We start from the raw sequence: 20,059 nt of genomic DNA on the forward strand, positions 1-20,059 counted from the left end.
TTACAAAAGTCCTTTGTAACACCTATGTACCTTTGTAACACATAGGTGACACCTATGGTGAGTTATCTTTGATGGAATTTGCACATATCACAAAATCTCCAATATCTAATAATAGATTCTTACTGAAAATGCAAGTATCGTCAAACAGTATGTATGAACATAAGGAACTACCCTATATGGCAGGGGTCAGCAACCTTTTTCAGCCGTGGGCCGATCCACTGTCCCTCAGACCATGTGGTGGGCCGGACTATATTGGGGGGGGGGGTGAACGAATTCCTATGCCCCACAAATAACCCAGAGGTGCATTTTAAATAAAAGCACACATTCTACTCATGTAAAAACACGCTGATTCCTGGACCGTCCGCGGGCCAGATTGAGAAGGCGATCTGGCCCACCAGCCTTAGGTTGCCTACCCCTGCTATACGGAGTTGGGTCATGCAACTATCTATTCTATTCTAATCCTATGCTGATTGGCAACAGCTCTCTAAAGGTGCCAGGAAAAAGTATTTTTGAAATGTATTTTGAAATGCCAAGGATTAAACAGCTAAGTGTGTTTTACCCATACAAGGGACCTGTGCTGACAAAGAAAAAGAACAAAATCTGGGAGTGGAAATCTTTCTATTTACCAGTGGCTTTCAAACCCCTGAAATCATGTTTCGTTCTCTATTAAAGAACAATAGCAAACATGCCAGTCAAAGAGAAATAACAACAATGGGTGCTTGACCTACTTGGCTCAATCAGCAAGACAGCATTTGTACTACCAAGCAAAGGGAGGGAGGGGGGAAATCTAAGGCATTAGATGAAGAAGATCAAAGTGTGCTCTACTATATTCAAAGACAGATAAAGTTCTTAAGCAGGGAAGACAGACAGTAAATTTAACCCTACAGCTGCTGGCTACTGATACATTTGCAGGAAGGCAAATCAAATTTCAGGTGTTTACTTAAGTGGCCATGTAGCCAAGGCTTGAAAGAGACTTGTGTCTATATTATCTGCATAACATTGATAAATGTAAGATATTCAGCTGCTTCCAAATGGGAAAGGTGTAGCCTTTGAAGCTCTCCCTGGTAAACTCATAGGAGTTACTGTGAAGAAAGGAAACTGGTAACTTATAAGAACCACACCACAGTGGGGCTGTGGGAAGAAGAAGAAGAGTTTGGATTTGATATCCCGCTTTATCACTACCCGAAGGAGTCTCAAAGCAACTAACAATCTCCTTTTCCTTCCTCCCCCACAACAAACACTCTGTGAGGTGAGCGGGGCTGAGAGACTTCAGAGAAGTGTGACTGGCCCAAGGTTACCCAGCAGCTGCATGTGGAGGAGCAGAGACGCAAACCCGGTTCACCAGATTACGAGTCTACCGCTCCTAACCACTACACCACACTGGCTCTCAGATTAACACACAGGAAAAACTGTTAATAACTGCTTTTAATATACAGGAGAATGTTCCTGGGTGTGGTGGGATTTCCTGATGCTTTGGTAAATGATGCTAAGAACACCTTTTACTGCAGGCTTTTTCTAAGAAAACAAAATGACAGCGGGGAATATGGTAAATTTAAGTAGATGAACATCCATTTTCCCTGCCAGAATTCCTCTAGAATTCTCGCTTTTTAACTGGATTTGTTTTTCTTAAAGGCATAGATTCTCATGTGCTAAATTCCATTTTCCCCAGAGAAATAAGGGCATCTGAGTTTTTCTACTGAGACTCTGACCTTGGCTGCACTAAAACAGTAGGGTTGAGAAACAGGACAAGTGTAATTTGTAACTTTATTTAGTAATTGCTTCATTAAAAAATTACTTTAGGCAACATACAGATCAAAATACAGGCACCAATCATTTTAGGCATGTCCAATTGATGTGTGACTGCTAACACACAGGTCCTTTTGGACATGAAAGAGAGGTTAATGAAGGTGCTTAGACATGCTCCACCAACATGCATGAGGGCAGGAACAGAACCCATGCATGAAATGGTCACCACCTGTTCAGTAAATTCAGCATTATAATCTTAAACAACCCAAGCAATGCAACATAAGAAAAAACAAAACACATAAATGAGCCAAAGACCATCACAAAACTAAAAACCGCACAGCCACTATTAATCACAAAGGCAATAATGCTAGTAACTTTTCCCTTGGGGACTGTTGAAACTCCGCCTCCAGGTCTCCATAAGTATTTCTGGAAGTATGACAGATCAGGCTTCTCCAACCTGATGCCCTCCACATTGTTAAAAAACTGCAATTCCATCTCCCCTGGCCGCTTGCCATGATGGATGGGGTTCAGCTGAATTAAAGTACAGGTTGGGAAGGTCAACATACAGTGTTGAACTTCAGTGGAGATGAAGCCCAGGGTTGCATTCCTGCATATCCATGACACACACTAGTTGACTCTGAGTCAGTCACTATCTCACATGATTGAGCCCTTTGGAAGGCAGCATGGAAGAAAAATGTAACCAGTCATCACTGTCTCTGGACTGCACATTTAGCAGGAGTTTGCCAACCAAACAAGCCATGGAAGTATGGAATGAGGTCTAGAAGACTCCAGTTCAGTGTGTTATCAAAGCACTTTAATTTTTATTCTGAGCAGCCAACTTATAATTTCGTGCCTTTAGGTTTAACAGCACTAGTTTCTTGGCAATTTAAAATGGTTGAAGAACTCAGCTGATGAGAAAAGGCTGTCACAATTCCAAAATTCTGAGGCTTTTTTCTTCTTCTGAAAATAAAATGTCAAGCAAGGCACAGAGGGAGACAGCCGCGGAGGGAAAAACCTGTTCTAGGAGCTGGAAGGAAACTTAGTATGAAGAAGAAAAGAAAATATGCCTCCTATTTTTCTCTAGTAGCTCAGGAATGATGAGGATGCTTGCCTAAAGGTGAAATTACCCGACCTGCTTTTATGCAATGCACACACACATTGAATATATAACTAACCAGCAAAGATTAAATATGCAGATTGGCTGCATCCTATCTTTCAGTAGTATTCTGAATGGCAATTTTACAGAGATGGCCACCAAGAGTGTGTTCATAAGAAGCCTATTTGCTTTTAGTGATGCATTTAAACTGGAACTATCTTATACAGATGTGTCTAAGCTGAGTGCAAAAAATATTTTACATCAGTGCTGAAAGATCTAGTCCTGATAAGGGCCTTTGTTATTTAATTAATTCATGACCAATCAGCAAGGCTTGGATCTCCACAGGTTGTGCTTGATGCAGAAATGCCTAGGGATGCGATTGCTATCTTTCTTGCAGACTTAACTGGGTCTCAAAGTCTCTTTCATCCAGTCAACTGATTTTTTCTCTATCAGTATAGGCTGGCAGAGGTGTATGGAAAGGAGAGAGCGGATACTTTTTCTAGACAGTGCCACAAGATGGCAGAATGAATTCTCACCAGCCCTCTTGATAAATCTTGCTCTAATTCTAGTGCCCCATTGGGCAATGGCAAACGTTCAAAGAAATGTCTCAGAAATGAAAGGAAAGAGTAAGAGTCGTTGACCTTTTCATATTTAAATGAAACAAGATTTAACAAATGCACTACCTTTTATTTAATTTCAACATGACTTTTACATTACCTGTCAGGTGATTTGCAGTCTAGCGTATCACTGCATAGTCAGATAATTCATTAGAGTTACTGCCCTGTCATAGATTGCACGAACTGAGCGTGAATACACAACACAATTGCCAATAATTAAAGGTACTCAGCGTGGGGAGGCAACGGGCTGCAATGCATAACCCTTATGCTGCATTGCTGCCACCACGTTCACTGGGAATTCTTGTAAGTGGGAGTATTCAAGATGTGAACTACAACCTATAACAGCTTGGGATGAGTTTAACAACACTGTTTTCCATTCTCCTAAATCCCCCTTGGCTCTACCTTAATATTTATTGCTAAATATCTCAACAAGAAATGTCAGGGGTACATTAGCTATCTCCTTCTGTTAATTTTCTAAGGACGTGAGGCAGCAAACCAGCAGTCCTGCCATTCTGGAAACTAGCAACACTCTCTTGAATATGCAGCTATTTTTAATTTTTAAAATACATCTCCAACTCTTCCTCACAGCCAATCCTGTTTAATCTAAAGTTAGTTCAGAGCATCTTGAAGAATCAGCTGCTTGTTTTTAATCTTTTTAGATTAATAATATCCAATAAACATGTACCTATTGTGAAATTTGTGTAGGGATAATTACACAATCAAAAGTTGTTTCCAATATCTTAAATAATCAGTAATCTTTCATGGCTTTAGTAGAGACTGATGGGGATTGATAAGGGATTCAGTGTTGTCGCTCACATACTTCCCAGCTTTCCCCTTCTTTCTCTGCAGCTCCCAGTGCATCCTCAAGATTTGCTATAGAGGGCCAGGAAACCCTCTAGAACAGATTTCGGTGCACACTGGGAAAGCTTATGAAAGAGAAGTCTCATTGTGCAAGCCGAACTCCGCTCATGTGAAGCTGGATACATCCCTAAGTTTGTATCCACAAAAATATAGCAAAAACACTTAACAATGGAAGGGAAGCATCCAGAATTAACAGAGAGGAAGTCCAACAGGATTTTACCTGCTACTTCTTCCCACTGCAGTCCCTGCAGCTCTCCAAAATTCCGCTGCAGCAGAATTTTGGCTGCAGCAGCAGGAGGAGGGGAATGCCAGAATACAGGGGAGATGCCTTAGAATCTTAGACTTTGCAGAGTTGGAAGGGACCACGAGGGTCAAGTCCAATGCAGAAATATTTTGCCCAGCCTGGGCCTCGAGCCAATGACCCGGAGATTAAAGACTCGTGCTTTACTGACTGAGCTACCCCAGATGTCTTGAATATGCAGAAGGAACTCTTGAATGCAACCCTTTATATGTATCTCTTTAGAGCTTTACCTGGCCAGTTTTGTATTCTGGACGGTATCCAAGTCTGCAGCCGAGCAAATCCCACACCCTACTGCAAGTAGCTGCATTTGGGCAAAAAGCCATATTGCTCACCCTAGTTATGTTGCTGTTCCCAGGGACGCTACATACACGAAATCTGGCACAAGAACTCACACATCCCAGTCTCCTTTGTGTAATTAATAATACATCCAGGCACATTCGTTTCCTAGACATGCCCACCACCTTTGAAGACCAAATTTAGAAACCGGGTACAGATATGCTCCTTTATGGCACTCAGAAAAGGGCCAAACCTCCTTGCCAATTCCAAGTATTGCAAAAGGGTATGCCCTCGGGTTTTCTTGGACATGCACTTCACACTTGAAGACAGATTTGGGTATCCACATAGTCAGCAACCATAGCTAAGAGTGCAATCTAGAAACCAGCAAGCATGCTTGCTCTTACGTATAGGAAAGCCAGATTAAAGCAGTTTGTGTTCTGCACCAGTTCAGCTTTCTTATGAATATAAAAAATTACTTACAGTTGTATGATGGGAAATGCTGCCTCCAATATTAAGGTTCTTGAGAAGCTGCGGTGATCCACCATATTGTCCTGAAATCTGCTTCCGGACTTCAGCTGCCACAGTTCTAGAATGAAAAGGTAATTTTACTCAAATATGATAGGACACTGCTTTTAGTGACAGCATTTTAAAAAATGCCAATATTTACAGAGCATCAGGGCTCCATCCATGATACATTGCTGTGTAGCCTGTGCATGTATTAGATTGTATGTATGCAAGTCAAATTCCATTATTTATTTATTTTGTTAATTTATTCTTTAAAAGTTTTAGATTATCAACTGAACTACGTGAACCTGTATCAACCCCCCAAAACTCAGTTTATACCAAGAAGTTAATATGGAAGAAATTAGAGAGGGAAAACAGATGGGGAACAGAAATGTTCTGCTATATTTATTTAAATTTATCAGGGTCTTGCTTCATATTAAATGACAGTGCAGCCAGTTTTTCTTTGGTTTAGTTTCTGTTTGTTTTAAAACAATCAGAGTAGCAACTGGAGAGCCCAGCCCATTCTTGTCCTATTGACCTTCCCACTTCTGAAGTTTCCAAGGAGTAGCAAGCAATATCCTAACTCCCTTTTCCTGATGGTAGGGCTTTGGAAAGAGTTGGAACCACTGTCACATCTGTTCATGGTGGTTAGAAGGCAGGATGAGCCCTGATCCCCAATGCTATTAACAATGGTAGCAAGACTGGCTTAACTCTACCGCGTCTCTCAAAATGTCCTGTTTTCAGGGCTTTCCATTGGCTCCCACACTCACATTTAGTGGACAACAGAAGGCCAGCTAAGAGAGCTGGGATGAGGGACACCTCTGCCTAATCCAAACCTCCTCCCAAACGGATGTGACGGAGGTGGAGTGGATTGTTCTTTACAAATTTTCACTTTACCTCATGATTCAGAAAGTAATTTACTTCTGAATGCTAAAGTATTACCTTTCATTAATAACAAGAAGGCAAGGATTACCCTCTTGTTCATGAAATAAATATATGCACTGCAAACTTGCCCTTCTTCTATAGTTTGACCCAAAGCCCTCACTCAGAAAATGTCTGACTACGCAAAGCCGTATGCAGAAACAAGACCAGGCATAAGACCTACGAAGGATTAGTCACCAAGTGACACGGGTCCATAAATTATTGCACTGCCTCTCCAAACCATTGCTGCTTTAAATCTTAATAATCAGCATACAGACTGCCAGAGTTTGATAGCCTCTTCAGAGTCCATCAGATGTTTGAGAGGAGGCTTTAAAAGCCTTTAAAGCATGAAATTGACAACACCTTCATCACGGGGATCATCAAAGAACCCAGCAATGTAAAAGAAATGCTAGGCCAGCAATGGAGGTAATTGTTTACCAGAGAGAGAATAGACATGAGTGAGTACAGGAGATAAACTGTTAAGAGTAAGAAGTGTGTTCATAACACAAGAACTCATGGTTATCCATTGAAATTGGCAGGAGATGCAGGACTGACAAACAGGAGCAATATTGCATTAAAAGCATATTTAAATGTGTAAAATTCATTGTTACAGGATGTCCCTAAAGCTCTTAAACTCAGATGGGTTTAAAATAGGATTTGACAAATCCCTGACTGTGCAGATGGTGGCTGACTGGAGTTAGAGTTCAACATCTGGAGGGCCATAGGTCCCCCACCACTGGTTACTGTGTGGATAATGACTGCATGTTTGAGAAGCACTCTGAACACTTGAAAGAGCTATACAGGAGTTCAGGGTTGTTATTATTATGGACCTATCAGTGGCTATTTCCCCACAGTAACCAAGGAGAACTTCCAAGTTTCAAAGATGGGGTACAGACACAAGAGCAGGGAAGACTGTTGTCTTCACACCCTATATGCGAGCTTCCTGGAGACATCTGATCTGTGGGAAAACAGGATGATGACTAAGATGGGACACAAGGGATCTTCTTGTGTTCTTTATTGCTGTGTCCTCATAGGGAGGGCAGATGTTTCCTTCGCCCTCTGAATAGAACTGTCTGCAACAGCATCGTATTTAGTAACTATAAGGAGTAGATTTTGGTTCATCCAACTCTCACTATCATATGTTAGATCTTGTTCACAGGCAGACCTCCTTTTCTTTAATAAATCCTGGCTGTAAATCGTGTAAACTGAAATTCCATGTATTTCAGCAGTGAAGAAAGGTGGTGGCAAATTCTTCTGTATTATTCCTTTAGGTAAGATGGAGAAACTGCAGCCTCCAGGTGTTGAACTACAATGCCCAACAGCCCCAGCCAGCATCACCAATGGTCAGAGGTAATGGAAGTTGTGGTCCAACAACATCTGGAGGGCTGTTGGTTCCCCAGTCCTGCTCATATACTAAACTAGGCTTCAGACCCACCAACGAAAAGAGAGCTCACTAGCTATGAGACCTCCTCTCATTTTTGCAGTTCAAGGAAGTCAGCAAAATAAGTGGCTTCTTCTCTCATTTTGTGTTACGTCATGCCCCTCACAGCAGCTGTTTCATGTTGGGCTACAACCACCCCGCATCCCAGCAGCAGCTATTTTGTGACTGGTACCCTTAGCACTCTCTCAAAATTCAAAATGTGCCCACTGCCCCAAAAAGGTGGGCAACCCCTGAATGAGTTAACTTTACAGCCATAAGAAGATATGATTTGCCTTAAAATCACTTTGAGTCTATTAATGGAACATGTGTAACCTTTTCTTGTGGGATACATATATTCATTTCTAGGAATTCACTGGCAGCAGGGAAAAAAATAAAGCCTCTGGAATTTGTCTACAAATTGTTACCAGGATGCAACCACAATCCTCCACCAAGAGAAAACGTAGCTTCTAATATTATCAAAGGATGGAACTGTTTATGTTACCAAAGGATATGGAATTAGTTTTCAAAGACTGTCACAAAGGAGAAAAATAATTAACCAAATATTCTACCACATTTGTGATTCAATGAGATCATTATATGCAGAGAGGGTTTTTTTCTGAAAGAAAGGCTCATTGACAGTACATGAAAAGTCCAGACCAAAAAAGACCAAATGTAAATTTTGGAAACTGCTTTTGAAAGTCTGCACCTGCAGACTTTCAGTGTTTTTAAAAATGAAAGGTGTTTTTTAAAAAAGACACCCCTATTGTCCTTATATGCACAATTCAAGTATGTGCACTATGTTTGGAATTATGATTACAGTGGTACCTTGGGTCTCAAACGCCTTGGTACTCAAACAACTTGGAACCCAAACACTGCAAACCCAGAAGTATGCATTCCTGTTCGTGAACATTTTTCAGAAGCCGAATGTGCTCAGTTGTGAATGTTATGCTGAGGTCTGTTTGTTTTTGCTATTTATTTTGTGCTTTTGAGGGGGACTTTTTTCATTGCGGGTTGTTTTGTTTTGTGACTGTGTGGAACCCAGTTCAGCTACTGATTGATTGTGTGACTGTAGTACATTATTGTTTTCATTTTATGGATCAGTCATCTCATTAGATAGTAAATTTCATGTTAAATTGCTGTTTTAGGGGTTGTTTTTAAAAGTCTGGAACGGACTTTTAAATCCATTTTGCATTACTTTCTATGGGAAAGCGCAGCTTGGTTTTGGAACACTTCAGTTTTGGAATGGACTTCCGGAAAGGATTAAGTTTGGGAACCAAGGTACCACTGTATATCGTTTTTCAGAGACAGCCAACAGTGCCCTCCACATATTACAGACTACATTCCTTATCATTCCTATTCTATAGCACCGAGCTATAAGCTGTTTCTTGTGAAAAGCTCTGACAATGTTGGCCCAATCTGCACCAGCAATATTTTTGCCAAAATACCTTCCACCATTCCTCAGTTTTGCTCAAAGTCACCCCAAAAAGCCAACAGTGGAGTCTGTAACCTCTGAGCAACTGAGTCAAAGACACCCGTAAGACCTTTGGATTTCTGACCTAGTGTTTTCCAAATTACATTTTCCATATATCCGCAGGCACAGATGTGGCTTTCACAAGTATGACCAAATTTTAAAAAAGTTATGTGAAAAGTAGCTCTTAAGAAGTAAAAAAGAAATGTAATAAAGCACTCTTTTTGGTAACATCAGCTGAGCAAGCGGCCAAAAATAAAAGCAATTCAGGCTTTGCACCGAGCCAACATATAACCAGTTGCAGACTGCAGTGAAACCTTACCACCACTAAAGATCATTGTGAATTTTGCTACTTTCCATAAGAACCAAGAAAGACAACGTGACAGAAAGGCTTTGCATTTTGAACTGTTGTTCAAACCCATTAAAACTGGATTCTGGTAAGAATCTAATTTTACTACCGAGAATATCTAAGTATTTTGTGGAATGGTTTAATTGTACAACATGAGCAGCTGTTCACAGCGTGAAGAAAACCAGAGGCTATAAATGGCTTGCATGGGGCCTAAGACTTAAAATTTCAACTTCTGAGATATCAATATTTCAAGAACAATGAAAACTTTTCATGGCTTCTAAATGATTGTTTTTAAAACAAAAACAAAAAAACTTGAATAAACAGTTTTCACCAGGAGTCTCAAAGATGTTTTAAGGCACCATATTTAAGAGGGGGATTCAGTGTTGGGACAGAAATCCGTACGCTGTAGGAATCAAGCTTTTAGCTCAGCACCCTCCTATTAGGGCCTACTGAAAACCTTTCTTTTTCAGCAAGCCTTCTATAAAGTTCTTATCCCAGTCTGCATCTGAATTGGATTTGAAATTGCTTTATACAGTATATGTCTTTACTACGTATTGATATATTTTAATTATTAAACACTTCAGGGTGTTTTCATGGGAAGCAATTCATAAATAAAAAAAAATGCATGAAAATAAATTCCAAAATTGGTTATAAAGCCTTCTCCCTGCGGATGCATACCACTACTTATGGATATACCTGAATACAGTGGTACCTCGGGTTAAGTACTTAATTCGTTCCGGAGGTCCATACTTAACCTGAAACTGTTCTTAACCTGAAGCACCACTTTAGCTAATGGGGCCTCCTGCTGCTGCCGCGCTGCAGGAGCACAATTTCTGTTCTCATCCTGAAGCAAAGTTCTTAACCTGAAGCACTATTTCTGGGTTAGTGGAGTCTGTAACCTGAAGCGTATGTAACCTGAGGTACCACTGTATATTTCTCTTATTGCTGCTGTTGCAAAGAAAATAAGGAATACACAGGGATCAAATACAGACAGTTCATCACTTCTGGTCTCTTCCAGCATTTTCCATTTCCCTATAAACAAAGTTAAGGACGAGAAAGGTTGACACTCTTCTTCTCCCCCCCCCCCCTTTTCCTTTGGAGTGGTCCTCTGCCATGAATAGATTCAGTCACTGCTGCCAGAGCTTGCCATTCACAAGGGGTGAAAGTAACATTCTTCTGGCTCCTGCCTTCTGAATAGCTACAATTGAACCGGCCAATGTCAATCTGATGCAGCCACTACTTAAGAGAAGTAGTCAAGAGCTTTAGCAAGAGCACTTGATCAATCACTCAGTGTTCTAATAAGCAAAACAGATTCTTTTCGTTCCCCTGGTGAGGGGTGAAAGAAAGTTGCATCACTGCAAACGTATTAATTGATTTCAATGGGACTTTCTCTTCGGTATGCATGCTTAGAATTGCAAGCTGTGATCCCCAGATTCTCAGACACAGTTATTTCTAGTTGTTGGGGAAGGTGAGGAAGAGAGACTAATAATAATAAGTTGCTTGGGAGCCTAAGTGGAAATCTATTTGATTTCAAATGGAACTCACTTGCTCCCATGGCACAATCAGCTCCCATGGCAAAATGCACCAGGAAGGAAGGTTTTCTTAATTGCATCCTGCCCCCAATCCTTGATCACTATCTGTCTCTCTAATAGGGAACCCATCTGGGGAGTGTTGTAGCCCAAACAAAGACCATGAGAAACAAGAGATAGATTAAAAAAATAATGCTTGGGGGAACCTAACAGTCTGCAGGAATACGAAAGTAAGTCTAGGGGGGAAATTGGAACAACCCCCCCCAAAGCAGCCTAAAGAGAAATGAGCAAGCTCAGTAGCCACAGAATATATGAGGAAGGGGTGGAATAGATGTTTTAGAAGAGGGCATGGTGAACTGGGAGAAGTAGAATTTACTTTGCAACATTTTGTTCCTGGTCCTAAATGTAACAGGCATCCCCAAACTCGGCCCACCAGCTGTTCTGTGACTACAAATCCCACCATCCCTGACCACTGGCCCTGTTAGCTAGGGATGGTGGGAGTTGTAGTCCCAAAACAGCTGGAGGGCCGAGTTTGGGGGTGCCTGAATAATATCTAGCAGGGTGGGGAAAGCTAAGGGAGCAGTGAACAATATCATAACCCTTTAATCTGGAATTATTACTACTTCCTTGGTCATGAACTGAAAGCCAGTAATGTAGATTAGCATCACCTACCCAAACATACATGCATGTAGGGAGGACTATTATCCTTAAAATCTCCCCATTGCTCAATTTACAGCTGTAATCTAGGCCACATGCGCTCTATTCATTTAACACAGGGAACTCTGAGAATTGTACCTCTGTAAAAGGAAGAAGGGGGACGCAGGTGGCGCTGTGGGTTAAAGCCTCAGCGCCTAGGACTTGCCGATCGAAAGGTCGGCGGTTCGAATCCCTGCGGCGGGGTGCGCTCCCGCTGCTCAGTCCCAGCGCCTGCCAACCTAGCAGTTCGAAAGCACCTCCGGGTGCAAGTAGATAAATAGGGACCGCTTACCAGCGGGAAGGTAAACGGCGTTTCCGTGTGCGGCTCTGGCTCGCCAGAGCAGCGATGTCACGCTGGCCACGTGACCCGGAAGTGTCTCTGGACAGCGCTGGCCCCTGGCCTCTTGAGTGAGATGGGCGCACAACCCCAGAGTCTGTCAAGACTGGCCCGTACGGGCAGGGGTACCTTTACCTTTACCTTTAAAAGGAAGAAGGGTCTCTGCTAAGGGTTCTGATTCCCAGGAGAAGCCAGGACTGTTAAAGTGGTATGATGCCGCTTTTAAATGTGGTCTAAAACACACTTAGTAGAGAGAAAGGGATTCACTTCTGAGTAAACATGCAAAGGAATGCACTGTAAATGTGTGTCAGTAGTTCAAAGAAGCACAGATGGAACAGCTCTAAAGTTACTGAGGCAGCACTGTGTATAGGTAGAGTAGTGAACTTCAGTATACAGAATATGGCAGTGGCTCCTCTACTCCATATACAGCGGTACCTCGGGTTAAGTACTAAATTTGTTCCGGAGGTCCATACTTAACCTGAAACTGTTCTTAACCTGAAGCACCACTTTAGCTAATGGGGCCTCCTGCTGCCGCCGCGCCACCAGAGCCCGATTTCTGTTCTTATCCTGAAGCAAAGTTCTTAACCTGAAGCACTATTTCTAGGTTAGCGGAGTGTGTAACCTGAAGCGTATGTAACCCGAGGTATCACTGTAAATCCCCACCCCAATATACTGCTCATTGCAACACTTTCCTAGAACTAATATTCTAACTTGCAAACTGGACTTCACTAAGTATAACTAAGATGGTACCAAGAGACACCTCAGATATATAGAAAGTATTTTCTCATAAAAGAGAAAGTGAAGAATATACAAACTCTTAACCATCTTGCAGGGAAGCTAGCAGGAAATCAGGACCTTGACACGTTTATAGTCCTTCCAGTTGCTGTGAAGAAAGAACTTAAGGAAAGGGACACTACAATTCCGGGGCAGGTTGACAGTTGAAAGACAGCAAAGAATTTCAGAGGGTTTTGCATCCCCTGAACATCAGACGTGAGTTCTGCTCTCCACCTTATTCCGTGGAATGATGATGCTTGCCATGCTGTATAGCAGACAAGAAAACATCATTGTGTGTTCTGCACATGACCAAGAACCCATCCCAGATTCCCCTTTGTGTATAATGCACGCATCAGGCACATACATCACAACCTTGAAGGCAAAGCCATGGCGCACCTCACCAGATCACAGCACAGTAGGCAGCTTAGAACCACACTGTGAGAAACACAATTCACAGGCATAAGGACTGCTACACGAATCCGGAGAACAATGCATGACAAAAGGGGCCTGCACACGATTCACCGAATACAAGGATAAAGAGGGGGGAAAGGACAATGCATGCACGGCAATTTTAAGCCAGCGCATAAACGAACGGCATGCTTGGGGTTTGCTCTCGTGCACTTGCAAGCAGCTCACAAAGCACGGCGCAATCACACAATGCAGCCACCTCCCTCCGACGCAGAACCCAGAGTATGGCAAAGCCCTGGGACGACCCTCGCTCGCTTTTTCTGCCAGATCGAGGAGAAACCCCACCAGGCGCCCCGCCCACCCGCCGGGTGCTCGGCAGACAGAAGGTGCCTGCAGATCGGGGTCACGCAGAGAGCGCAACGCCCTTTGCGATAACACGCGAGCGCACAATGCTCCCCGCCCCCGGCAACGCGGGGCACCCGAGGACCGAGAGGGTGTGACTCCTGGCAGGACCAGGGCCAGCCCGGAGCGCGCAGCAGCAGCAGCAGCAGCAGCACCCGCCGGGCGAGCCCTCCCCCCCCCCCCAAGCGCAACCCGGCCACCCGCAGGCTGCCTCGGGGAGAGGCGCGCGGAGCCAGGCGGCATCTTAGGCCCCTGGCGCTTCGCCGGCAGAACCCAACTTGCAGCTCCTCCGGCAGCAAAGCCCGCGGGGCCCACAGCTTGGTCGCGCCGCCCGCCTTACCTGCTGATCTTCTGCGCGAAGGCGCGGCGCTCGGCCATGGCTGCTCAGGATCGACAAAAGCAAAAGCGCTTCCAGCTTCCCTCGCCGCCGCCGCCGCCGCCGCTGGAGAACAAGTCAAAGGAGCCAGGAATGGGCGCCGTAATACTCAGGAGCGCCGCGCAGCCACACGGCGTTGCGCGTCCCCGCCCGACGGCGCAAGGCCTCCCTTTCCAAGGGAAAAGGGAGAGTGCGCCTCTCGTCGCGTATATATGGCCCGGCCAAGGCAAACGGGAGGAGGAGAGGCTGAGGAGGGGTGGTCCCGCTCGCCCCCAAATCTCTCGCGGGCGGGGGAGGGGCTGGGATCCGGGCTCATCCCGCCTCGCGGAGGGGACGAGTCATCGAGGGGAAGGGAGGGCGCGCCTCCGCCCAGCTCCAGGGAAAGAGATGGGGCAAAGGGCGGGGGCAGAGCCGTGATTCCACTTCCCAAAGCTGGGAGCCTCCCTCTTGAATTCCTGGCCGGGCTTTCGGGCTCCTGCTCCGCCCAAGAGGAAAACGGAGGGAGGAAGAGATCCAGGTTTGTGGGATTGTGGGAACCCGCGTCCAAAAAGAACCTGCGGAGACGTGGAAGGAGGATTGAGAGGGGAGCCCATCATCTCCCCCCCCCCCCGTCGCTCCCGCCCGTCATTAAAACTGAAATGGTTGGTGCCTGGCGTGTCTGGTGTTATTTTTACTAGTTGCAAGCTATCTCAGGTTTGGGGGTTTTAAGGCTGGAAACTTTAAAACAAGCAGGAATACTGAAGTTTCGTTGGTTGGTTTTTCGCCACGTTCTAAGCTGCGCCTCTTTTCGGAAGCGGCTTTGGTTTTGTGTCATAAGGGCGAGTGCTGCATAATCATAATATAGAGGGGGGGGAATACCCTTCCCAGTTCCCTCTGCCACTTCCCCTTTCTTCGTAGCTTTGCTGTTGACCCCACATGATAAACTTCTACTTGTTATTCCTGACTTTTCCCAAACCACCCACCGCCTCTTCCTTACATGGAATGGTAGAGTTGGAAGGGACCACTAGGGTCATCTAGTCCAACCCGGCCTAGCTCCCTTTCCTCGCCAGACTTTTCATGCTTTTCAAGCTTAGCCTACCATCGCTGAGGACCACGTGAAGTGTTTGGTTATCATTACCCCTTTGCAGCCTCTCTTCAGTGACTGGAGTCTTTTACTGTAGAACAGAAAGTGAAAGGGCTGTCTTCATTCCACCGTGGTATTAACTGTCTTCACATCCTTGCTGTCTCCAGAAAGCTGCCCTAGATAACAGAGAAGTTATTATTATTAGGGTTATATATTTATATTCCGCCTTTTTTTCATTATGAAGCTCAAGGAGGTGTACATTGCGTTCCCAGGCAATTTCTGGTGCAGGCACTGATCAGACCCAGACCTGATTGGGGTCATTTTATTTTAGAATTATGTGATTTGAAGGGGGGGAAACAGCCTTTATCTTCCACCATAAATATGACAAACAAATACACGCTCGTCTTCATCACTATAAGGGAGAAAAAGGAAAATGGTAGGGGTTGTTGTGTCCCCAAAATCAATGCAAAGGAATTATCACATTTACTGTCCATAAATCAGTGGTACAGTTAGGGAATTTGGCCTTAATGTTCTTTATGGGTCCTTCTCTGGTAACACTTTACAGTGTGGTAAGCCAGCCATTTGGAAACCCCTTGCTTCCAGCTGTGCAGAAGGGGAGACAGGCGAGTACACTTGCACTGGACCTTGGAGGGCCAAGCCAGCTGGGGACCTTGCCAAGGACTGGATACTTTTTTGAGTTTATCACTTGATTCCAACAAGGCTCCCACCCTCGGCATCAGACAAGCTCTGTACAGGCCTGCCCTGCTCATTCTGCTATGTTGGGGCCCTGTACATGCGTCCCAAAGTTCTGCCCTGGCTGGCAGCATCACTGGCATTAACTGAAATGTCAGAGAGCCCACTCCACTGAAACCACAGAAATTCAGTAGCTGCCAGCATGGGCATAGCCAAGGGGAGAGCCTTCTGCCAACCTAGCAGTTGGAAAGCATGCCAGTGCAAGTAGATAAATAGGTAAAACAATAGAAATACTTAAGTAACTGACCAATCATGTCAGTTCTGCCCCCCCAACAAAGGTCCTGCCCACCTCCCATGGCTGCCACGTACAAGGCTCGGGACATCCCTGGAAGTTTAGAATGGTCCTACAGTTTAAAAGGATGGCAAGTAGCTTCACAGAACAGCAGAAGTGCCTTGTGTTGAATTTTGAGGAGTATCTGGAATTTGTCACCGCAAGAGAGAGGGTTATTGCCTGATCTTACATTATCTGGACAAACAACTGCAAAACTGGTATTCCTATATGTGACTTGTATGATTTGTTCTGCTTGTATAAGGTAGCTAGAGGTGCTTCTGATTGTAAAACAGAAGGTTACAATCTGCAGAAAACAACAGATGTTTATTCCATAATGTTATTCCTATATGAAGTCCATATAATAAACGCTAGGTCTCTGCAGTGTTACTTAGTTTATATATTTGATCCGGTAACAAATTTAAACTTTTTTTCATTAATTGTTAATTATTATTTTATATTCACATTGAAATATCTTACATTTAAAATGTCAGTGCTCAGTTTTCATTAATAAATTGCTTTGAAATGTTGCTTATCTCATTCCCTCTGCTTTGTCATATCCTGTCTTGATTGCTGGGTTTCAGTCCTGCTTTGATTTGACTTGGTATTAACAGCACACACTGAATAATTCCTTTAAATCACACAGTATTTCACATGGGGATAAATCTCTGAAAATTAAAATTGCTAAAATATATGGAGTTAGGAACAGGGCTGCCTTCGTTATTTGCTAGTATGAAGCACATATTATTTCAGTACTGTAATGCTGCCAACAATAAAACAAAAAACAGCTATTTCATGCAACACTGTAGTGACTCATTAATGTTGTGCTTATCAAGTATTTTGTCATATTTTGCTATGTATATATGAGTGTGCTGTCCCCACTCTGGGATCTTTTAAATAACGTGGCCCACGTTAAAACTTAAAAGGCTAACTTTTTTTTTCTTAGGAAAGTGAAACAAAATTATGCTGTCAGCATCTTGTTTGTGTAAGTGATAATAGGGTACAAAAATTAATAATCCACAGTCCTCATTTCTAACAAGCTCTTCTGAGTCCAGGTCTGCAACAGCCCTGCTTTCAGTCTATTGACTGCCAGATGATTTAGACTACAGTGCAGAATTTGAGGCCCAATGTAACATCCAACTAAGGTGTTATGTTAGTGACAAATTCCAGAAGCTAGCACTATCAGCATGAATTTAGCACAACAGATTCACACAAAGCCTCTTCCAGTAAATTTGAACCAAATAGGTATGTTGGCCAAAGTCTTGTTATAATATATTTTAAGGTGTTCAGGTCATAACTCACCATATCTGAGAGCTAACATTTTAAAATAAATGTTATATCTTGGAAAAGCAGACTAAACAAAGATGTAGTGGGCAAGATGTAAACTTCTATGCTCACACTGAAACATTCCCTGTTTTCTTTTCTGTCCTTGTTTTCCTCCCTTTATCTGAAACATATGAATCCCTTTATATGAATCAATGAATAGGAATAAGATATATGCAACTCAGGCCCAGTTTGCTTTATACACTGTCTAGTGAAGAGCTCAGAAGCGCTCTAGTGAAGAGCTCAGAAGCCTGTGTTGCAGGGTTTTTAGTGTGGCTGCTGCTATTTTGTGGAACAGTATTCCTGTCAAGATATGATAGGCACTCAATATCTGCACTTTCCTGAAACAATTGAAGACATTTTTGTTTCAACCAGATTTCCCAGCTGGATAAATAGGCATTTTGCAAGGGTCTACTTTGTACAGTTTAGGCTTGTTTAAATGTATTTATTCTTTATGTAGTTTTAACAGCTTTTAATTACCTTCAGTGTAAATTGCCTTGAGACGGTTGTTTAGAAGGTGACCAATAAATTGTTGTTGTTAAGGGCACATTTACCTGGGAGTTGGTCTCACTGAACCCAGTGGGACTTACTTCTGAGTAGACCTGCATGTAATTGCACTGTAGCTGTGAAATCAACACTCACTCAGGTGAGTTGTGTTTTAAAATTGCAGCCTAATCTTGCAACTTGTATGTAAATGTAGCTGGTATCATATTCATATGTTTGCAGTATATAACAATCACAGTAGTTAAGGAAGAAGAAATTGGTAAATTGTTTTTTATGTTTTTAAAATCAAATTACAAAATGTATCAGGCATAATATAATTTTAATACTGCATGCTGAGCACATGGTGAACAATTACATTTCTAGAAGGAAACTATTAATAGTAATACGGGAAGTGTCCAGAATAGGCACTATTAATTAACCTGACTCTTTCTGCTTTTTAAAAAAACCATCTTATTTCTATTTCTAGCCTTCTGAGACTGTAATCTAAATGTATTCATTTTCACCCTCTGTGGAGAAGACAGCTTAATGGAATTGCACATTATTACTTTACTTACAAGCAGATTGCCTTGGCTTCCTTTTCTAGTCATCTAACTATTCTGGCCTTCCTAATAGCCACACAGTCGGTTTTCAGTGCTATGACTTAGCCCTGAGAATGTGAAGAGTAACTTTGAGCATGTCCAAAAAATCCTGTATCTTAACCTGCGTAACCTCAAGCAATGCCTACATCTGGGATTGTGAGAGCACTTGGAGTCACAAGAGGTTATTTACACAGGAGTGCTACCTTTGATGCCCCTCAATGGATAAATTATGCAGTGCCTAACGCTTTCCCTGTTGCTTTTGTCCCCCATCTTGCTTTACCATCTGTGATCTTGGTTTCTAAGGATGAAGATAGATATTGTAAAGTCTGACGGAAGTGGCTTGAACACCCATGTGCTGCATGCTGAGGCATTTGTTTCCAGGGCAGGGAATGTTCATTCCTTATTCATTGCATTGATGGTGTGTCTGTCTTCACTCTGTCCTGACTTCCTGGACAGGCTAATTGCTTGTTTCACGAATTTAAAACTACAGAATGACCTACCAGACCTGATGCATGTCTTGGTCTTCAGTTTGCACTTGCTTACCTGCTAGACTTCTGATGGTTTGCTCAACCTGTTATGTGGGTGAGTGACATTGAAACATTGCCTTTGTTCTTGGCCTGGAACCCCCAGACAAGCAAAATCAAGTGTGTATATCAGTTTTAAATGCAACATGTCTCAATAAATCCTGAGGTTGGTGAGTAACATTCATGAGTTGAGGATCTAATAACAGTATGACCCTGGCACATGCTGCATTGGTAAAATGCACAGAGAAGTCTCAGGATAAAGCTACCTTTTATTGTTATTTTACAAAAAAAAAATGTTACGAGCACTAAAAATCATTTTTGGAAATTACGATGTAGAGAAATGCTGAGAATCATGGGCAGTAACAAATAGTCTCAGCATTCTTATCCGATACATGATGAAAACAGCATAAAGAAGTGTATGTCAGCCTCTAAAGTACAGAATTTGAATACCTTTTAAATTCTAACTCCAGTTATACTACTGCTGCTGCTGATACTACTACTACTACTACTTGTTTACCCAGTGTTCCACAATGTAGATTGAGGACCTTCTCTCTACAACTACTGTAAAAAGCTAAATAAAATCTTTCACCTCACTGAATCTCAACAAGCAAATGGGAAGGGGGGAGTGTTTCAGGTTACATTTTCCAATATAGCTGCAGCTCAGTAACAAGCTACTACATCTGTGCCAATGAACTTAAATCATAACAGATGGATGAGGCTAGTAGAAATGTATACATGACCTTGTAAGGAAGACCAACAGATATCACAGACTGTCTGACTCAATTTTTTTCAGTGCATGGAACATTAACCAAAGGAAGTGAAGGAAAAACTGAATTAGTATATGAAAAGGGCCAGAGTTGCCTCCCTGCTCCTCATACGCTTCAAATAACACTATCCACTAAAAATCGCATGAACAACAAATCTTGCCTCTCCAGTGCTGACAGGCAGCATTTCTGAGAGCCATA

At 42.9% G+C, this 20,059-nt stretch overlaps 1 protein-coding gene across 17 annotated transcripts in view; it reads right to left on the reverse strand.

Moving 5' to 3' along the window:
• The window catches only part of DOCK7 (dedicator of cytokinesis 7), a 107,348-nt gene extending 92,429 nt beyond the window's left edge, over nucleotides 1-14,919 (reverse strand). For 4 of the 17 annotated variants that reach the window (XM_083742815.1, XM_083742811.1, XM_083742808.1 and 1 more), the window contains exons 1-2: nucleotides 14,046-14,666; nucleotides 5,378-5,483 (exon numbers count right to left, since the gene is read on the reverse strand). In XM_083742815.1, the coding sequence (XP_083598941.1) occupies nucleotides 5,378-5,483; nucleotides 14,046-14,083 (144 nt within the window). In that variant the 5' untranslated portion in view covers nucleotides 14,084-14,666. Of the gene's footprint in view, nucleotides 1-5,377; nucleotides 5,484-14,045 lie in introns of all 17 variants that reach the window. The other 13 variants (XM_083742801.1, XM_083742814.1, XM_083742812.1 and 10 more) reach the window with 6 other exon arrangements.
• Between the last annotated feature and the right edge of the window lie 5,140 nt (nucleotides 14,920-20,059).

The sequence above is a fragment of the Podarcis gaigeae genome, assembly GCF_964106915.1.
Source record: "Podarcis gaigeae genome assembly, chromosome: 6".
Lineage (NCBI taxonomy): Eukaryota > Metazoa > Chordata > Lepidosauria > Squamata > Lacertidae > Podarcis > Podarcis gaigeae.